General features: G+C 39.2%; 2 protein-coding genes across 2 annotated transcripts; one reads left to right on the forward strand and one right to left on the reverse strand.

Moving 5' to 3' along the window:
* Positions 1–785: 785 nt before the first annotated feature.
* On the reverse strand, positions 786–5172 carry sirt3 (sirtuin 3). Its single transcript, XM_041947531.1, has 8 exons — positions 4908–5172; positions 4784–4835; positions 3981–4154; positions 3656–3888; positions 3456–3556; positions 2679–2840; positions 2059–2268; positions 786–1526 (listed from the first exon to the last, which is right to left on the reverse strand). The coding sequence occupies exons 1-8, from the start codon at positions 5005–5007 to the stop codon at positions 1503–1505; spliced, it is 1056 nt and encodes a 351-aa protein (XP_041803465.1). The 5' UTR covers positions 5008–5172; the 3' UTR covers positions 786–1502.
* Positions 5173–5454: 282 nt separating this feature from the next.
* psmd13 (proteasome 26S subunit, non-ATPase 13) lies at positions 5455–11635 on the forward strand. Its single transcript, XM_041947404.1, has 13 exons — positions 5455–5655; positions 6646–6724; positions 7669–7703; positions 7802–7857; positions 7943–7986; positions 8510–8596; positions 8886–9057; positions 9163–9242; positions 9336–9461; positions 9924–9986; positions 10565–10645; positions 10885–11001; positions 11325–11635. Exons 1-13 carry the CDS (start codon positions 5555–5557, stop codon positions 11418–11420), a joined length of 1137 nt encoding a protein of 378 aa, XP_041803338.1. The 5' UTR covers positions 5455–5554; the 3' UTR covers positions 11421–11635.
* The last annotated feature ends 7108 nt before the right edge of the window (positions 11636–18743 follow it).

The raw sequence follows: 18743 nt of genomic DNA on the forward strand, positions 1-18743 counted from the left end.
GACAGAAAATTAATTGTCAAATACTTTGATGATCATTTAAGGCATTTTACATGTAAAAACATTTGATGGTTTCAGCTTCTCATGTTTGATTTGCTGTTTAAAAACAATATCATAACAATGAATGCTTTATACATGCAGATATGATTTGTTTTATCAAGATAGATAGATAGATAGATAGATCAGTCTCTGAGTTTGTAGTATTACTGTAGTTTAATGTGAAAGTGAAATATCTGATTAGTCATTTAGTTTTAATGAGACATTATAAAACATATCAGAGATGAACACTGATCTGTGCAGCTTTGCTTCTCTACAACATCCTTCACTCTGTTTTAGCTTGAAGTAACAACCAGTCGAACAGTAATCTCTGTCTCACTGCAGGTTGTCCTCTGGCTCCCTCTGCTGGTTAAAAAATGCATTCACTTTTGATGTGACGGTTCCACTTGGTGAGTCTGGTCTTATTGGCACCAAATACCATGAAAAGACCATACTGAATGTATTCTCTCAGTTAGTGGTATTAACTACTACTAAGTATTCTTCCTCTGTGCAACAGAACTCGAAAAACTACAAAAACTATATAAAACACATCAGTGAGTCACACTGTTGCTCTGGCTGACATGTTCCTTCGTCACCATGAACACACACTGTAGTTTATTCTGACTCACACATACACACACACCGTCCTGCTGCCACAAACACTCACTGCAGCACCAAATGTGGATTAATGATGAAAACAGATAAAATGAATAGATGAAAACAGTCCCCAACAGGAGATTTATTTACTCCTTGTTTGATAAAATAACTACAGTGAGCAGCTGTTTTAGGAAGTTACTTTTTGTTTAAATATAAATATATATTTGTTTGTACAATGTTTCCCAACAGTTTTGATGCAGCATCGCTGACATTCAGTATGAAACTGGACTTGTTTTACAAATAAAGCTGGAAGTGATGAAAACAGGATGACAGGAGAGTCTGTTCTGAAAAGCTAAAAAAGACAAAATCTCATTCTTAATTTCATATATATAGTGATATATATGTGTGTGTGTGTGTGTGTAAAATTATACCTTAAATGTTTCTTTTTTTAACACTTTTAATTCATTTTCATACAATCAAAGCCCATCTTTAAGGTTGTTGTTGAGGTTAATAATCTAATCTAATCTAATTAGGTCAAAATGGTCCATCAGCTGTACGGGTAATTTCTTGTACATATCACTAAACACACAGAAAATTCTGCAACCTGTTTGGATTTTTTCATCACTTTATCACTGTGTCACTTACCTGCATTTTAGTGATATTTGAGAACATTTCAGTTATATGGCATTTCCAGTGTAGCAGTTCCTTATTTGCCAGTCTGTGAGCTTCCATTGATAAAACCAACAATCCCAGCATTAGCTCATGAACCTCAGCAAAACTGAGTGCAGAAGTCAGCTGGATTTATTCTTGCGGTGTTTTCATTACTAAGTGCAGTGAAAAGGTCAAACCTCCAGCTCGATGTAGTGAAATGGTCACTCTTCTGTCTTTGTTGCAGCCTGCAGATAAAAGTAAGCACAATAACATAAGTGAACTTATCTCCTGCTCCTGTCTGCTGAACTAACTTTGCAAGAAATCACTGATATATTACTGCACTTGTCAAGAATTTATCCCCAAAACCCCTCTGTGCTTTGCATTTAGTCACACTTTCAGTTTTTACTCGCTGCAGTCATGACACAACACTTTGGTGCAAGGACAAAATCATCAAATGTTGATTAAAGGAGGCTCTGCACACTTAATTCCACGACAGTATTTCATTAAAAGTCAAATATTTTGTTGTCAAACCTGCACTAATTGCTACTTCTATTACTTCTTCTTCCAACAGCACACAAAGTTGGCAACTAGCAGGTGAAGAAAGTGGACCATCTAGCAGCTACAGAGCCATGTATTTTAGGGGTTTAAGACAATCATCAGTTAAAAAAAAAAAAAAAAAAAAAGGTTAACTACCCAAAAGGCTCATGGGAACTCTGATGTAGAAAAGTTAGAAAGTACACGTGAGGTTGTAACCAAAAAAACAAGACACACACTCACTTTCTCAGCACCGGCCGCCATCAGAGTGTCCAGCTCCTGAGTCCAGCCGAGGGCATCCACCAGGGCTTGCACGCCGCTGACCACGTCACCCAGCTGCACGACGTCCTGAGGCCGGCGCCGCCAGGCGAACGGCCCCACCAGGTCCCTGTTGATGAGCAGACGGGGCACAGAGCTGCGCACCGCTCCTGCCAGACTGGCGAAGGGCTCCACCTGCAGGGCAAACAGCCAACAACATCAGGTTTCCAAAGCATGTTGAAGTTCCTTGTCGTTGTAAGGTGCGATACACGTAAGCTTCCCTCTTTATAAGATTTTCCTTCTGGTACTTTGCTATTATAAGAGAGTTTACAGGGGAGAAGCAGAAAGGAAACGGACAAGAAAGAGGAGATGAGACGTGCAACATGGTGAAGGTCTTATTCCATGTGTCGTTGCCCCCAACAACAGCTATTTAAATCAGTGGTGTAGTTTTACACAACAACTTCAGTGATTTTAGGTACGACTATTTTATGACCGATTCTCATTCAGCTGCTTGAAACATTAACACTGCAGCTACAGATTCACATCATCAAGTACATCATGTTGTTTCAGCTGGAGAAAACATCCGAGACATGATGTTGTCTCACCTCCAGCGAGGTGCCCATGACGATCAGGAGGTCTGCCAGCGGGAAGTCTGTCAGGTACTTCAGGAAGTGACGGGGAAGCTCCTCCCCAAAAAACACGATGTCAGGCTTGACCACACCCTTACAGGTGGGACACTTCGGGACCGTCCCTCTCATCACATCTGGCTGATGACACATGGAAACAGAATGTAGATTTACTATCTACTGAATATTTTTAAGATTATTCTTAAAATATAAAAATAAATTGCCAATTGAAATTACCAGAGGGAAAAGTGTTGGCTGCTGTACTCAGTGGTACAGCGAGTCAGATATCTCAGTCATGAGAATGGGACAGATGGACAACCAGAAAACATAACAACAATAACTGCAATATAAATGCATGTAACTATTTTTCAAAATTCAGTCAGAACTGTGTGTGGAGGTGTCATCAAAAACGTCTTAAAATGACCAGAACCAGCTGCTCCCATGAAGATTCAGTGGAGGGGTTTCAGTGCAGTCGAACACAACAACAGTAGCTAGCTTATCTGATGTGAGACCTGTTTCAGAAAGTACAAATATTTCTAAAAAGACATTAATGTTAAGTATTACAGTAAAGTTCTTGATGCCATAAAAAAATCTTGACTAATGGGGCTGTGAAGAAACCAATAAGTGTGCAGGTTATTTCTTGACAGAAAGATCTATAAAACTTCTCTCAATAAACGTAAATGGTTGAAATCAACATGATGAACCATGTTTGAGATATTGTGTTAAATCTGGGGGTTGCAGTTTGTGTTCACTCACTCGTAGCTCCCCTCCCTCATATTTCCTCAGGCACACAGTGCAGGTGGCGGTGGCAAATGTCCCGTGGGCTTCCACCAACATCTCAGGAGGAATCCCTGCCACTTAATACGCACACACACACACGTAAACAAGTATGATGATGATGTAGTACTTATCATATCAAACACGATGCAAAGAGACGCAAAGATATGAATCCATACATCTCTCCAGCCCGTCGATGTTCTGCGTGTACATCCGGAGAAGCTGACCCTTCTTATGAAGCAGCCGGACAAAATAATGGGTCAGATTTGGCTGATAGTTTCCTGGATACAGCTCCTTGGCCAGAGCAAAGAAGGGATCAGGGTTTTGATGGAAAAAGCCGATCTCGAATATGGCCTCGGCATAAGGCAAGTCATACTGCTGCAGGTTGTCATAGAGACCGCTGCCTGGAGACCTGTGAGGGAACATTGTGCTGAGAGACCCCCAGAACCCACCTGATATTTACACGTTTTTAGAAATTCTAGAGACCACATGTAACCTTTTTACCTGAAATCTGGGATGCCACTAGGCGTGCTGATCCCAGCTCCGGCCATCACCACCACCCTCTTGTACTGCTGCTCTTTGATGTTCTTGGCGATGTCCTGCAGGGTGTGCTGCTCCTCGCCGGCACCGCCACCACGGGAGAAAAACCCTCGAGCCCACCCGGGAGCGTTTGTTTGTCTGTGGAGAAGCAAAGTAAGGATGAAGGAGTTTGTGATGTTTGTCTGCACAGAGATGCACATAAATATGAGCACAGGTTATCACGGTTGGGTAGTTTTCAGCAACTCTGGACCACACAGGTTCCCATGAAACTACTGCATTGCTTGTTATTGGTGGTCATCACATTAGAAAAACAGTGAGAAGACAAACAGAAAGATATTCTTAGCTGATATCAGCTTCATTCTGAGAGACTCAGACTCGATAATTACTTCTAAGTATTAATTTAGAAAGCAAAATTGCCTATTATCGCTCAGAATATTAAATAGGTCCCCAGTGTCATTACAATAATGCATGATAAATATGAATACATTGCCCAGCACGGCCTGAGGACACAGCATCTCGCTGTGATGTGCTATGTAAATAACAATAAATATCAGAAAGTAGGTGACAATGAAAATACAGTGCTGCTTGCACACAGCTGTATAAACTACAGCTTTTTAAACTCATTTCATATATATCCCTTTTTGTAGACTGTCTCTGATGTGTGTGGTGTAATCTTCATATTAATGCCAAACATGGAGAGGACTGGTAACATGTCAGGATCTTGCGGTCTGGTTAGGAAGTGTCATCCTGATGATGAAGGACTGTACCTGCACAGAGCTGCTGAACCCGGAGCTGGACACAAACTGTTTTGGCCCAAGCCTACAAAAACACAAGGCATGAGTCACAACTAGCACTTTTTAAATACCTCTTCTACTTCTGCTGTCTACTGACCGTTTGCAAAGAGTGTCCTGCTTGTTCTCCAGCACAGACTGCGATACAAACAGCAAAGTCTGACAGGTGACATTAATGAGGAGCTCACTGGAGGAGCCATAGCACAGCAGTAACTGCAAACCCAACTACACACAGAGTTTTAGTGCATGACTCCAACTGACTGCAGGTTCCTAAACCAGGACAAGAGCTCTTAACATATTTTCTCCACCTGAAATCAGATAAAATAGGTAACTAATGACTGTCTGCCTGCTGAAATGTGCTGTTGTCGTCCTTTGACCTCCTTCTGACGCGAATCCTAGTACCGTAATGTATGATATAGCTAGCCTAATTTTTGCTAGCTATACAAAGCAGCCCGATTTTAAGCAACCAAGCGTGGGTCGCTAATTTTTTTAGTTGTCCGTCATTTATTACTAACAAAACATGGGGCAATAAACTAAAAGCGTATAACAGTCAACCAGTCAATACTGAAAAAGAAAACCTTGGCTAACGATAACTAGCTAGGTTTAGAAACGCCTCCTTTATTTCCCATCATTCTTTGCGTCCAGCAGCAGGGTAGACTCACAACACAGTAGGCTACTTGACGTTAGCTGAGGATTCACATACAGTTTTCGGTACCGAATAAAATTTAAAGTCAGGTTTTCGCTACGATGAAAGATGTTACTGGGTACCTCAAACAACAGCAGAGCAACAGCTCCACGCCGGAGATGGCGGCAGAGTGGCACACGTTGGAGGAGTTTTACAACAAAAGGTAAAAAGCAGTACATGTCAGCTAGCTAGTGTTCTAAAGCTTTGCTAACGCTAAGCTAGCTAACGTTAGCTAGCTCATTCATTGGAAATGCACGCTGAGTCATGCACGGAGCTAGCGTTAGCTGAGGTTTGGCTAATGTTAGCCGCAAGTTTCTTCAGAAAGTTCAGAGCGGAAAGTTGGTTTCAGTTATTATTTTTGAACATATGAATTATCGACGCCAGGAAAATATAATTTAATGGGTTGAAGCTTTGAGTCAAGCACCAGAAATGTAAGTGTGGAAGGCAAAGTTTAACTGTCTGCTACAAGTTTACGTAGCTGTTTGCTCTCCTGATTGCTATGGATGAGACTATGCATCATAAAAATAGTACCATTACTTTAATTAAGTGCTGATTTATAAGTACATATCATTATGAAAGTTAAACCGGTAATATTGACTCTGAAAAGAGTTGCGTGTGAAAGTTTGCTCAGTAAAATTCAAATGTCCATCATTGGTTAGCTGTGGTTAATGTAGAAAAAAAGAACATGCTTCAATGGCTTGACAAACAGCCTTGAGACCCAGAGTAGTCAATATACATAGGTTAGACACATCAACATAAATGCCCATTAGAATAAACAGTTCCAATAAAAAGATTTGTACCCCTTAAGACCGCCCATGTTTTGTTTTTAGAACACTGGGACACAGAAGGTGTCATTTAGGCTTAGTTATCTGTTTACATACACCTAAATCCTAATCGGTGACTTGCCAAGCACTACTGTCAGTCAATGCCACTCACCGGTTGTTTTTATATGTTTAAGTTGAATAGAGATGTGTGTATCAAGCTATGAGAAGTCAGTTTCACCTGCATCTGAGAGCTCCATGTACTTGTTGTTGATCTCCTGGCCCAAACTACAATTATCTTCATGATGTAGTGTTTGGTAGACAGTTGTAGTGATGTGGTGTAACTCCAATGAGCTGGCGACTATAACAGGCACTTTGTTTTTTATTGACAGATTGTGGCACCAGTTGACTCTGAAGCTGACAGACTTTGTTAAAGATCCTTGCTTCAAAACAGGAGATGGCCTCATACAGGTAACTGCATGACAGACACACATCGTATACTTGTGCTACAATGGATGAGAGAGGATGAAGTACTCACAACCAGTTTTAATGAGTATGCACATATTTGTATGTGTGTTTTGTAGCATGTTGCGACTTGTCCGTAACGAACTTTTGCAACTTTTGAAGGGGAATTTAGTTGTTGCATCTAAATTTCTCTGAGGACCAAACCACTCTTCTTAAACAGTCATATCAGAAATTGGCCACACCATTCATACTACAGAAGCATTGAGCTTACCATCATAAATACTTAAAGTTTGAGATGCTTTGAAATGCACCAAGACACCATTGTTGCCATTAAATCTATTTTTGACCATGTGTGTTGGTAACAGACATACCTCTGTAGGTAAGTAAGTAAAGATGATTTAGATATTTTCTGATGTTGATATTTATCATGACGGGCAGATGTATTCAGAATTACACATTAAATAATCAAAATTCAAAGCAAAGAACTGTGTTCCAGTGCTTTACATTACATAAGACCAAATAATTTTTGCAATGACAGCTTCCTCAGAATCATTAATTTGAACAACAGAAATTTGGAGAATGCTAATGTAAAATCATCACTATAGAAGTTTGTTGACACTCATAAACAACAGTATTGAATTATTACCAAGCTCATGATGATGTGATTGACAATTTAAGTTTGTCATTTTGAGTGAATATTTGTATAAAGTTCCTTGTTGTAATGCTTCACTGAATTTATTTTTTCATCTTAAGACAAAAACAGAAACACAGCATTTAATGCCATTTTTAGAAACATAAATGCTTAACAGAAAAAAAAATCACATCAATCAAATGTCAGAATTTAAATACTGTTAGTTGCCACAAAAGGGTGTTTGTTTTCAATGAGATCGAAACTTTTTGATGTTTTCTGTGATCTAACCTTCTTTGTTTTTTTTTTCCTTTTCTTAAAGCTCTATGACAATTTCCTCAGTGACTTCGAACACAGGTGAGATAAGAGTCAACCCATGTTATACCTGCCAGTTCAGTATTTTCTGCTTATTTGCCTGTTTTGATGCTAATTTATTATTTTTGCTCCTATATCAGAATCAACCCATTGTCCCTCATGGAGATTATCCTGTATGTTGCTAGACAGATGCAAGGTAAGAACAACATGATGCAGCAGGGAGTTTTTCTTCGCAGAAAACTGTTCTTATATTTTATGATATGGTATGTTTTTATTTGTAGATCCGAAAGATGCCATCACTTTTCTCGAGAAGACCAAGGAAAAGGTACATTGATTTATACCAACATCACAGACTTTGAAATATACACTCAGTTGCTAGTGTATTATGTACACTGAACCAAAGCTAATGCAGTCTGAAGCAACTGTCCTGCAATTTTACCTTCTGCAAGATTGTAATGTTCAGTTAAACTGTTTAAAAGTGGTATTGATTCAATTTTATGGTCATTTTTAAGGCTGCAGGCTGGTTCTGTTAAATTCTGTTTATACAGAGAGGTGTCTTCAATGCTTTCACCTCCCCATTTATGTAAATGAGATTCGGCTAAATAACAGAATCACTACACAATACAATTCAACAGCACCACAGACTACAGCCTCATAACCTCAGTAAAACAGTTTAAACACAAACCGGACATTATAACCTTCATGAAGGGAGAATAGTTTGCAGGGCTGTTGTTCTTGACTACATTAGCTTTGGGTGAGTATCAAATAAACTGGCAGCTGAGTGTAAATGATGGAATTTTTTAACGTCTATTTTTTATCAAACTTCGACATTTCTCTGATGGGTTCAGGTGAAAAGCAGCGACGAAGCCGTCATTCTCTGCAAGACATCTATCGGCAGTCTTAAACTGGAGATCAATGATCTTCCTGCCACAAAGGTAAAAGCTCCTAAACTATCCTCAAACACCAACAGCTCTAGTCCACTCCATCTCACACAAGAGTGTAATTCCTTAGCAGCCAGATGAGAAAACAAAACCTGCAAAAACCAACATAATGTACCCGGCAGGGTGATTTCCACAGTTTTCCCCCAAATTTGCAGTATTTCTCCATAACTTTAATCTCTCCTGCATTGACTTGAGGTAAACATGCAGACCGAGGCAAATAAAGGCCCCGGTCACTATTTGAGAAAATTCGGTAACCACTCATTGCCTCTTTGTACTCTTCCAGAAACTCATTGAAGAGGTTGAGGAAATGCTGAATAACTTGCCTGGGGTGACGTCAGTCCATGGCCGGTTTTATGACCTCTCTAGCAAATATTATCGCATCATTGGGAACCACGCCTCCTACTACAAGGACGCTCTGCGCTACCTTGGGTGTGTGGACATTAAAGACCTTCCAGGTGAGTAAAGGCATGATGGGAAACATTAGGGCTTGATTTCAGGCAGGTGGAACACAGAACGTCATTGATATTAATGTCTGAATGATTAAATGCGTTTTACTCCAGAGACAGAGAAGCAGGAGAGGGCATTCACACTGGGACTGGCTGGACTCTTAGGAGAAGGAGTTTACAACTTTGGCGAGCTGGTAGGGTTTTTCATTGAACTCTGTGTTGTTTACCATTGCCAGCCTCTCAGCTGAAGCATGTTGACATTGACCACATCTGCTGTATCTTTTCAGCTGATGCATCCTGTGCTGGAGTCCCTGAGGAACACAGACAAACAGTGGCTCATTGACACACTATACGCCTTCAATGGAGGCAATGTGGAGAAATTCCAGAGCTTCAAGTCTGCCTGGGGCCAACAGGTGATGAAATCAGCCTGCTTTAGCTCTGTCAATAGATATGTTTGTGTAACTCAGATCAAAGGAATAACATTTTAACCTCTTCAACAGTGGATTAAACCAACCACAGATATGATCAATTTAGAAATAAGAAATTAAAAATCCTTACATCCTCAAAACAGTTAAATAAAGAGATTGATTATGATTTTGTGTTAAAAAAAACATTTGTAGCATCTCTACTCACGAACGTAGCTGGGTTAGTGAGTACAGAGTTTAAACCTCAGTACTGGAGAGGGTGTATTGCCTTTGAGTAGAGCTGCTAATTGACATTTCTTAATTGATCATGTAAACAACAGTTTTACACACTCATGAATTAAACTTAAGCTTTAAGATCTGAATATCTGGAACCTCCTCAGAGGATCATCACTTGTACGTGATCACTGTTGTTTGGCAGCCGTCTGATTTATTTTTCTCTCTTGGTTGTAGCCTGATCTCGCAACACATGAAGCTAAACTGATGCAGAAGATCCAGCTGCTCTGTGTGATGGAGGTGAGTTTTAAATGACAGTAAGGCTAAGACTAAAAGGCCCAGTCACGCCAGCGTAAAGTAAAAGTAAAATCAATTCACTGTAATGGGGGTGAAGTAAATCCATGCAGAGTTTTTGTGTAGAATTCATCTTTTGTTTAATTTTCAAACCTGGAAGTCCAAAAATTGAGGAAGCCATAATATGAGTATGTTCACATGATCTAGTTTTATTTAACACCCCTCTGCCCGACTGCTCCACATTAGAGATGCAGCACAGATCGCTATTGTCTGTGAGAGGGCAATCAATAGAAATACGTGTCTTAAATTAACTGTGTTTACTTATTGACTGGTTAGCGACCAAGCTAACTAGCCCCACACATAGTTTCAATATCACCAAGAATTCAGCAGGTTTTTTATAAGTAGTCTTAAACAAATCTTGCAGAGCCTGACCGGCCTATAACCTCACAGATAATCCACACCAACAAACCAAATCTGTCTGACCATGACAATTGTCTGACACTTCACATGTGATGAGGATGTCACTGTGAAGGTTAAAAAAAATAAGAATATTAAATCACTTCAAATGTCTCCTTTCCTTCCAGATGACTTTTACTCGTCCTGCAAACCACAGACAGCTAACCTTCACTGAGATCGCTCAGAGTGCCAAAATCCCTGTTAATGAGGTCAGTTGGATGACAAGTGTGTGTAATCAAACCATTGCTAAATGTCAATAAATCCTTGACCGTGATTAGCATGATCGACTTTGATTGCTAGAGAGTTTAACTTGCTGTTTTAATGCCTGTACTGAGCAGATCTTCAACCAGTTTTTGCGTTTTTTTCGGCAAATTGCTTCAAGTTTAGTCAGTATGAAAATGAACTGACGGTAGTAGTATCTGATGCTCTGTATGTTTGTCTCCTGCAGGTGGAGCTTTTGGTGATGAAGGCTCTGTCTGTGGGCCTGATCAAAGGTAACATAGATGAGGTGGACCAGAAGGTGCAGATGACCTGGGTGCAGCCCAGGGTGCTGGACCTGCAGCAGGTGAGTCCTCATTTTGTTCTATATATATTGCATCAAAAGAGATTATATTTGCTCTGGAACAGATTTCTGTTTGCATTTTGTTGTCCATGTCAACGTGAATCATGCTGAAAACAAATATATTCAAATTCTCTAAATTTCTGCTGGATATTTTGTCACTGCTGGAAGTAACTGGTTAAATGTAGTTGATGTGACATCATGTCCTGATATTTCTATTAGCTACAATAGAGCCTGATCAAAGCTAGAGCTGCCATTTCAAGTGAAAGTTACATCACCAGCAGTTTGGACCTGCTGACTTTGCGCTCACCTGTTGTTCATGGTCTCAGATCAAAGGTATGAAGGAGCGTTTGGACTTCTGGTGTGGTGACGTTAAGAACATGGCCATGCTGGTGGAGCAGCAGGCCCACGACATCCTCACCTGAACCAGCCCCCCCTTCAGTCCACAGAGGAAAACCTCACTTCTTCATCATTTCTGTTTTGTATTGTTTTTCTTTCTTCTGTTACCGTCACTGTTTATTACCAACCTGTAAATTACACTGTGGAGTTTTACAAATGAACACCTGGTTGTGACATTATTATCCTCAACATATGGGCAGAAAATATCGTCTAAAACACAAATAAAAACTACCAGAAAAAACAGTCCCAGTTATTATTTGTGTGCAAGTCTTCTGTGTTTTATTTCTTTTAAGTGTATCTTGATTAAAGTCTGTTCAGATTTAGGTTGCAAATTAAGAGTTCTTATATTTTAATTCCTTAGCTTAATGTTTTTCTTCAGGGGAAATCAGCAGCGACTAAGTGCTGCAGTGATCTTTAAATCTAAAAGGGTTTTTTGTTTTATAAAGTTTAGCATTAGTTTCAGTTCATCCAAATCAGAAAACATTTTTAAACAAATAAACTTCTTCGCATCCTAAGTAGCATCAGGATGGTATTGATTACATACCAGTATACCACATGTTGTGAGATCTGTTTCTGCCAGAGCTGGAATGTAATTAAGTACATTTACTTAAGTGCTGTGTGCAAGTACAGCTTCGAGGTACTTGAGCTTCTTTACCTTAGTGAGTCTTTTCTGCTATGTTGTACTGTCACTCTACTACATTTCAGAGAGATATGTTGTACTTTTGTTCTGTCACTGCATTACTCACAATGATCAAAGGGGATACTTTTCTGAATTGAGTACTTCTAATAGTTTACAGCTAGTTTTCCTGACTATACTTGGAAGTAATACTCATGTCACGGCCTGTAGTGGATTTTTTTTTTTTTTTTTTAGTATCTGTAAAGGATCTGATACTTCCTCCTTCCTCCATCAGGTAAAAAGAAGTTAAATGGACTTTTTTCATCACACAGCAGCTGGAAACTTTGGCAATGACAAGACTAAAGTCAAGGTAACTGTACAATGTTAGGAACGTTAGCTGCTAAATGTAGCCACCACAAACATTTAGCTACACTGAATGCTAGGATGATGAAACGGCTAACTAACGGCTCCGTGAGGCGCAGCGCCGCTCTGGTGATGTGTAGCAGGTACACGTTTACTACGTTCATCTTAGTTTAGCATGTTAGCATGCTAACCCTCGCTAACCTGCATTACTACAAACTAAACCAAAGCACTGACTAGATTCAAACTCAAGTACATTATGACATTAGCTATTACCCATTGTATTACATATTGTTTCAGCTTATGCAGCTTAGTGATTTCAATTATATTTACTTTAACACCTCATTATGTTGTAGCGTATGATGCTAGCAAACAGTTACTTATTTGTGGCTCCTTAGCTGCTAAAGGCTCTACTACGTTCACCTGCTAGCTAGCTATTAGCTTTGTCTACTTGTCTAGTCGTACTTGTTCTTCCACTTTTAATACTTTGATACTTGACTTTTAATAATTTTCTTCTTAATCATATAAATTTGAGGTATTTGATGAGTTGCCAATTGAATATTTGGCATTATGGTATTAATTGAAAACATATTTAGTTTGTTACGGATTTGTTGACTGATGTAAGCACAATTTCGACAGCATCATAAAACATATGAAAATTATATTAAGCTGCTTTTTTGTGACCCTTTTCGTCATTGTTTTATAAAATACAAAAAGATGAAATGATTAGTAGATCAGTCGATCGCTTCTCAGATGTGAGGATTTACTGCTTGTCTTTTTTTATAATCATTTATTTTTAATATTTTTTAAAAGTTTTGACTGGTTAGACAACATGTGTCACCTAGGCTTGTAATATTTGTGATGGCATTTCTCATTATTTTCAGAATATTTAACAGATATGTACTCTTCTTCCACCGCTGCTGTAAATGACAGCACAAATCTTATTTAAGGTCTCAGCCGAGGTGTAATCCAGCACTGAGTGTGTGTGTGTGTGTGTGTGTGTGTGTGTGTTTTGTGTATTTATGCTTGTCTGCATGTTGCTTTGCGGTCCTTTAAGTTGTCTTCATTTTGTTTCTTCAAATAATAGAAAAGCCAGTGAGCAGGGACAAAGATCGTGACGAATGCTGTGCAGACAGCGGCTCATTAATCTGTTCCACAGCCTTCACTGTTAACACACTCACTTTCACTTCGAGGTGCAAGTGATGATCTCCTGCCTACTGACACGGCTGTGGAACAAATACTCTCTTGTACTTAAAGTGGTGGTTCGGGTTTTTTGAAGTGGTATGAGGTACTTTTCCATGTATTACCTACAGTAGATGGCAGTCAGCACGCGTGCAGTTTGGAGAAGCTGGTGTAGGAAGCTGTGGATGGGGGTAGTAGCAACGAGTCTTTTAGCCACCTAAAATAATCAATATCAGTTTAAATTGCTATATTTAGAATTATTTCTCGGCTTGATCTTGCCTTAGGGCAGCCCTCTCTGACAGGAAACTAAGGTTATATCCATCTGTGCTCTCTTCAAAGCCACCATACTCCTTCAACAAAAACAATAATTTCCCCTTGCAGACGTAAACCAACCAATGTTGCCAGTCGGTTAGTTTGTTGGTGTTATTGTGTGACTTTGGTGTTTTAAAGGCTTACTTTGGATTCACAGAATGCCTTCAGTTTCCAGTCGGAAAGGGATGTGTTATATATATTATAGTAACCAGCATGCCCGCATGGCAAGTGCAGCAGGCAACAGTTCTGTGTGTTTTATGAGCAGATTCCAACAGAAGAATCTCACATTGTTGTGCAAGTTGACAAAACAGCAAATTTGAATTTGAAATGACACGTTGAGTTGAATCTTCTCACCACTTTTGGGAAATATCTGTTAGTGAATGCTGATCAGATGAAATCATTAACAAAAGGTACCACCACACATTAACAGCTGCTGAGTTCCTCCACCCAAGTCCAATTCAACATTTCCTTTGTTTTTTTAACGAGTAGACTTTTACTCGACTACATTGTAGATATGCAGTATTTGCAGCTCACTTAGAAAAACAGACGACATGAACAAGTTCATTTTACTCTGAGTTGAACTTTGAGCTCTTTCTTGTGTAGTGTGAATTTAGCTCCACGCTATGGATTAGTACCTCATGCAACCCCAATTCAAAAAAACGTAACTATCCATTTAAGTACGAGTAGTAATACCAAGGTGTAGAAATACTGTGTTACAAGTTAAAGTCATGCATTCAGATTTTTTGTAAGGGTATAAAGTATTGGCATCAAATTCTACTTAAAGTACCAAAAGCAACAGTGTTAATTTTGCAGCTTTCTAATATATAACAGTTATAAGTCATAATACAATAATTTACATTTCAGAGTAATGCTGTATATTGGATTATAATCATTGATGCATAGATGTGTTCATCTCTTTTATGGTGAAGCTGGTAAAGTTGGAGCTAATTTCAATTTTATGTACTTTATCTGGTGGGCAGTTTGTCAATATCCCCCCTTGGATCAATAAAGTTGTATCTTCATCTATAATAACATCTCATAATTCATTTAATGATTACATTTTGTATGATTAATCTTAATCTAAATTCAGCAAATAAATGCAGTGGAGTGAAAAGTGCAATATTTGCCTTTGATTTATAGCAGAGTAGAAGTATAAAGTAAAGTACAAATACCTACCTAATAGTACTTATGTAAGTGCAGCACTTGAGACATTTGATGATTGTAAAGGTTTGAATCACGTGTTAAAAAGTCTCTGCAGAATGCTCAAGAAGAACCTGTAGAGGTTGTTTATCATTTAAAATTAAGTGGTGCTTTCACTGCATCTGCTGGTAGGTCAAACATCTTCTGAATTTAGGATCAACTTATTTGTCAGAAAGAGGAAAATAAGCTTCAGAAGCTGCCCAGTTTTATAATTGAGCAAAACAAATGAGGAGTGTAACAACAGGCAGAATATATAATGTATAATCTATGTAGTGTGAATGCAGGTTCGACAGTAAGGTTAAACTTTATTGTCATTATTCATTATGTATTTGTAGCCTCTTCCACGCTATACACACAGACAATAAACATATAGTAAAATATTTCGTATATAAATTAGAATAAAACAATAAAATAAGCAATAAAATAGAACAACACATGTAAAAGCGGCACTAAAGGAAGAAATAAAATTTTAAAAATGTATTTACAAGGATGTGCAGTTACATATATACATGTATAGATGCATATATATATATACACACACACAGTATATACGTTCACATATATACAGAAAAAATAGGTGCAATGTCAGTATAATATGAAAGTTAAACTGCACAAAACTTTAGTAGTGGGAATGAGAGTAGTGCAAAGGTAATGGTGTAGTAAGAACACCAACATCAGTCCAGCAGACTGAGAGGAAGCAGAAAAGTACATTTATTTCTGCAGAAAGGAGAGAAACAACCATCATCAGACAATAATGAAGATATTCGGTATGAAGAGTTGAACCATGGCTGCTTGTGTCTGCTCTTTAGCATGTTTTTATCACACCAGTGAGCTGAGGAGCCTTGAAGAGATATTTTTCTGCCTCGTTGAAAGTCTTTTCTTACATGAAGTAGTGTGCAGACTCCATGTTTGTTCTCATTGTTGATCGATACAAAAGAACTTAACGCAGGGCGGCTCTGGGTTTTGTGGATATTTGATGTGCTTCAATGAACACTTTGGTCATGTTCAACCCAAAGAAACAGCGGTGCATTGAATACGCAGTTGTTACCACTGTGCTTTCATAGAAATGAATGAGCGCGGTCCTGAAACCAGATGCTGTGCTGGGCTCTCCTCATCACCTGTCAGCCTGCGCTCAGGTGTGAGACAGCACCTAACCATTGTGTTCATCATCGGTTAGTCTGTCGGTTACTTTTACACGTAATCGATTAATTCTGTCATCCATAAAAACAAATCCTCAACTTTGGGAAGTGAATGTCAGCGAATATTTAGAAACTTTACTTCTAAAATACTTTATACAATTAATTGATCATAAAAATGTATTATTGATTAATGTTTTTTAGGTGTACTCTGTTTATGTTTACATGTTTTTTTGTTCTTTTGTAGCTGTTTTTGTTTTTGTTTTCTTCAATGATCGTCACAGTCCAACCTTCAGGTGAACGTCATTTGAACAAATCAATAAATTTATAGATCAGATTAAATAGAAGAGATGTGGCAGTACATCAAAAATGTTTATAAACAAAAAAAAATAGAATATTAATAAAAATGATACATAATAAATTAATAAAATATCTACATTATGTAAATACATACATCACACAAACATAAAATATATTGAAATTAAGAAACAATGTTTTTAAACATAACTTAATCTGTCAGAAAATTAATAAACAAAATAGAGAAAGAAAAGTTTAATGAATTAAAATTAATAAACAATCTGAAAAAACAAATCTATTAGAAATTAAATAATTCAAAATAAAGTAATAAAATAATTTTACATTTTATTTTGATTTTTTTTATTGTTTTAAAGATAGAAAGTCAAACCCTGTCACAGACAAGGAAAAATAATTGATAATAAAATACATTAATAATAAAATAAAAACAATGTAGAAATCGTAGATAAAATAATTGATAGAAATCTATATCTATCTAAAGATATTTATTAATTGTTAAACGTTTCTCAAAGTCAATATAATGTCACACCTTTTCTTATTAATCTGATCTATGAATTCTGCTTCTATGACAGGGCTTCATTCTAGTTATGTTCACCTGCCTCCTCTCACCTGCGATGGACAGGTGTGTCACTGATAAAGTTCAGCTATTACACAGTTTATAAATGCTCTCATCAGGTCACTGCGAGTCTTTCTATGACACGTTTTCTGGTCACCATATGAACCAGCAGATGGTGTTCAATGATGGAACGATTATCAATATCATCATGCTCCAGTTATTGATGAGAAAAATATTTACCATCTGAAAATAACGGCGATGGTTGGGTTTCAGATGGTGATGAAGCTCCTACAGTTCGGTGCCACAACGGCAGACAGACAGAGATTCATTTGTGGGTTTGGGACCATTTAAAAAAAGGTCAGTCTGGGTCTCAGTAAAGCTTTTCCAAGTGACAGCTGCAGTCCATCGGTTCGCCTGTGAGACAACAGTGAAAAAGACTGACGACAATTAGCTTGGGAGAAAGTGGACCGGGATCAATGAGCTCACAAACGTCCAGTTATCAGGAAAACAGATTGCTGACTGACCAGATGCCAGCGTGAGAGGAGAGACTGAAACGAGGCTGGATAATTAGGAAAAGCAGGCTGAATCCCCAAAGGGAACGAGCAGCGAGCTCCATGCATGCAGCTATTTGTACCATCCCTCCGTCTCTATCTCTTTAAGAGCCGAGAGAAGGAGTGTGTGTGTGTGTGTGTGTGTGTGAGTGTGTGTGGGGGAGGGGTATTGGCTGGGGTGGAACAGTCCTGTAATGAGCAGATTTTAGAGAGAGAGAGAGATAGAAAGAGAAAGAGCGAGGCCGAAAAACAAGAGAGGACAGATGACTTGGTGGAATTGGGATACAACAACAATCCAGGTTTAGGCGAGCGCTGAGAGGACAAAGGGAAGAGGAGAGGAATAATTTATTTTTCTTCTTCTGCTTTTTCTCTTCATCTTCAGGAGAGGAGGGAGCCTCATCTTTAGACCACAGCAGAGCAGAGAGGAGAAAGAGGGAAGAAATAAGAGGAGATATTCACTCCGATATGTCTGCCGAGGTGTGTGCGCGAGGCTGAGGCTGTGTGTTTATGGATGTGTGTTTCTGAGCGTTAGCCGGGATTGCTCGTTTCCAGGCCATGCTATAGAGAAATACCTCCAACTTCTCAGATTTTTTTTTAAATGGCGTACGGGTGCAGCAGCATCCCTGTCCTGTGTGGCTCTCTGAGTGCCGGTGCGACAGGGATGTGGGGATGCTGTAATGTCTGATTGAGCTGAGCTCGGTCGCCGCTTTCCGCCGCTCTGTGGGCCTCTGGGACTGCTGGAAAAGCCTAGGCCTCGCTTGTCTGGAGCGCCCCGCTGCACGGCTGAGGCGACAGGCCGGCGAGCTCCACGGCCGCGAGGCTGCGTGGAGCAGGAAGGTGGAGGAGGAAGTGGAGGAGGATGAGAAGCACTCTGAGCCTGCATGCCCATGGGAAGCAGCATGCACAGCAGCTGCGTTCGTCACTCCAGACCCGTCGCTGAGGCTTAGACTGCTTCTCCATCGTAAGGTGATGCTCTTCGGGCCGCGTCTCGTTGATTTTAAAATGAGGAGCTGGTGTTTTACATCCTGAACTAACAGGAGAACAGGCGTCGAGGCCCTGCACCTCCATGCTACCAGATTCAAACGAGGCCTCCTCCCTCTTTGCTCCTTCTGAGTGAACCA

This window comes from Chelmon rostratus, chromosome 1 (genome assembly GCF_017976325.1).
Source record: "Chelmon rostratus isolate fCheRos1 chromosome 1, fCheRos1.pri, whole genome shotgun sequence".
NCBI lineage: Eukaryota > Metazoa > Chordata > Actinopteri > Chaetodontiformes > Chaetodontidae > Chelmon > Chelmon rostratus.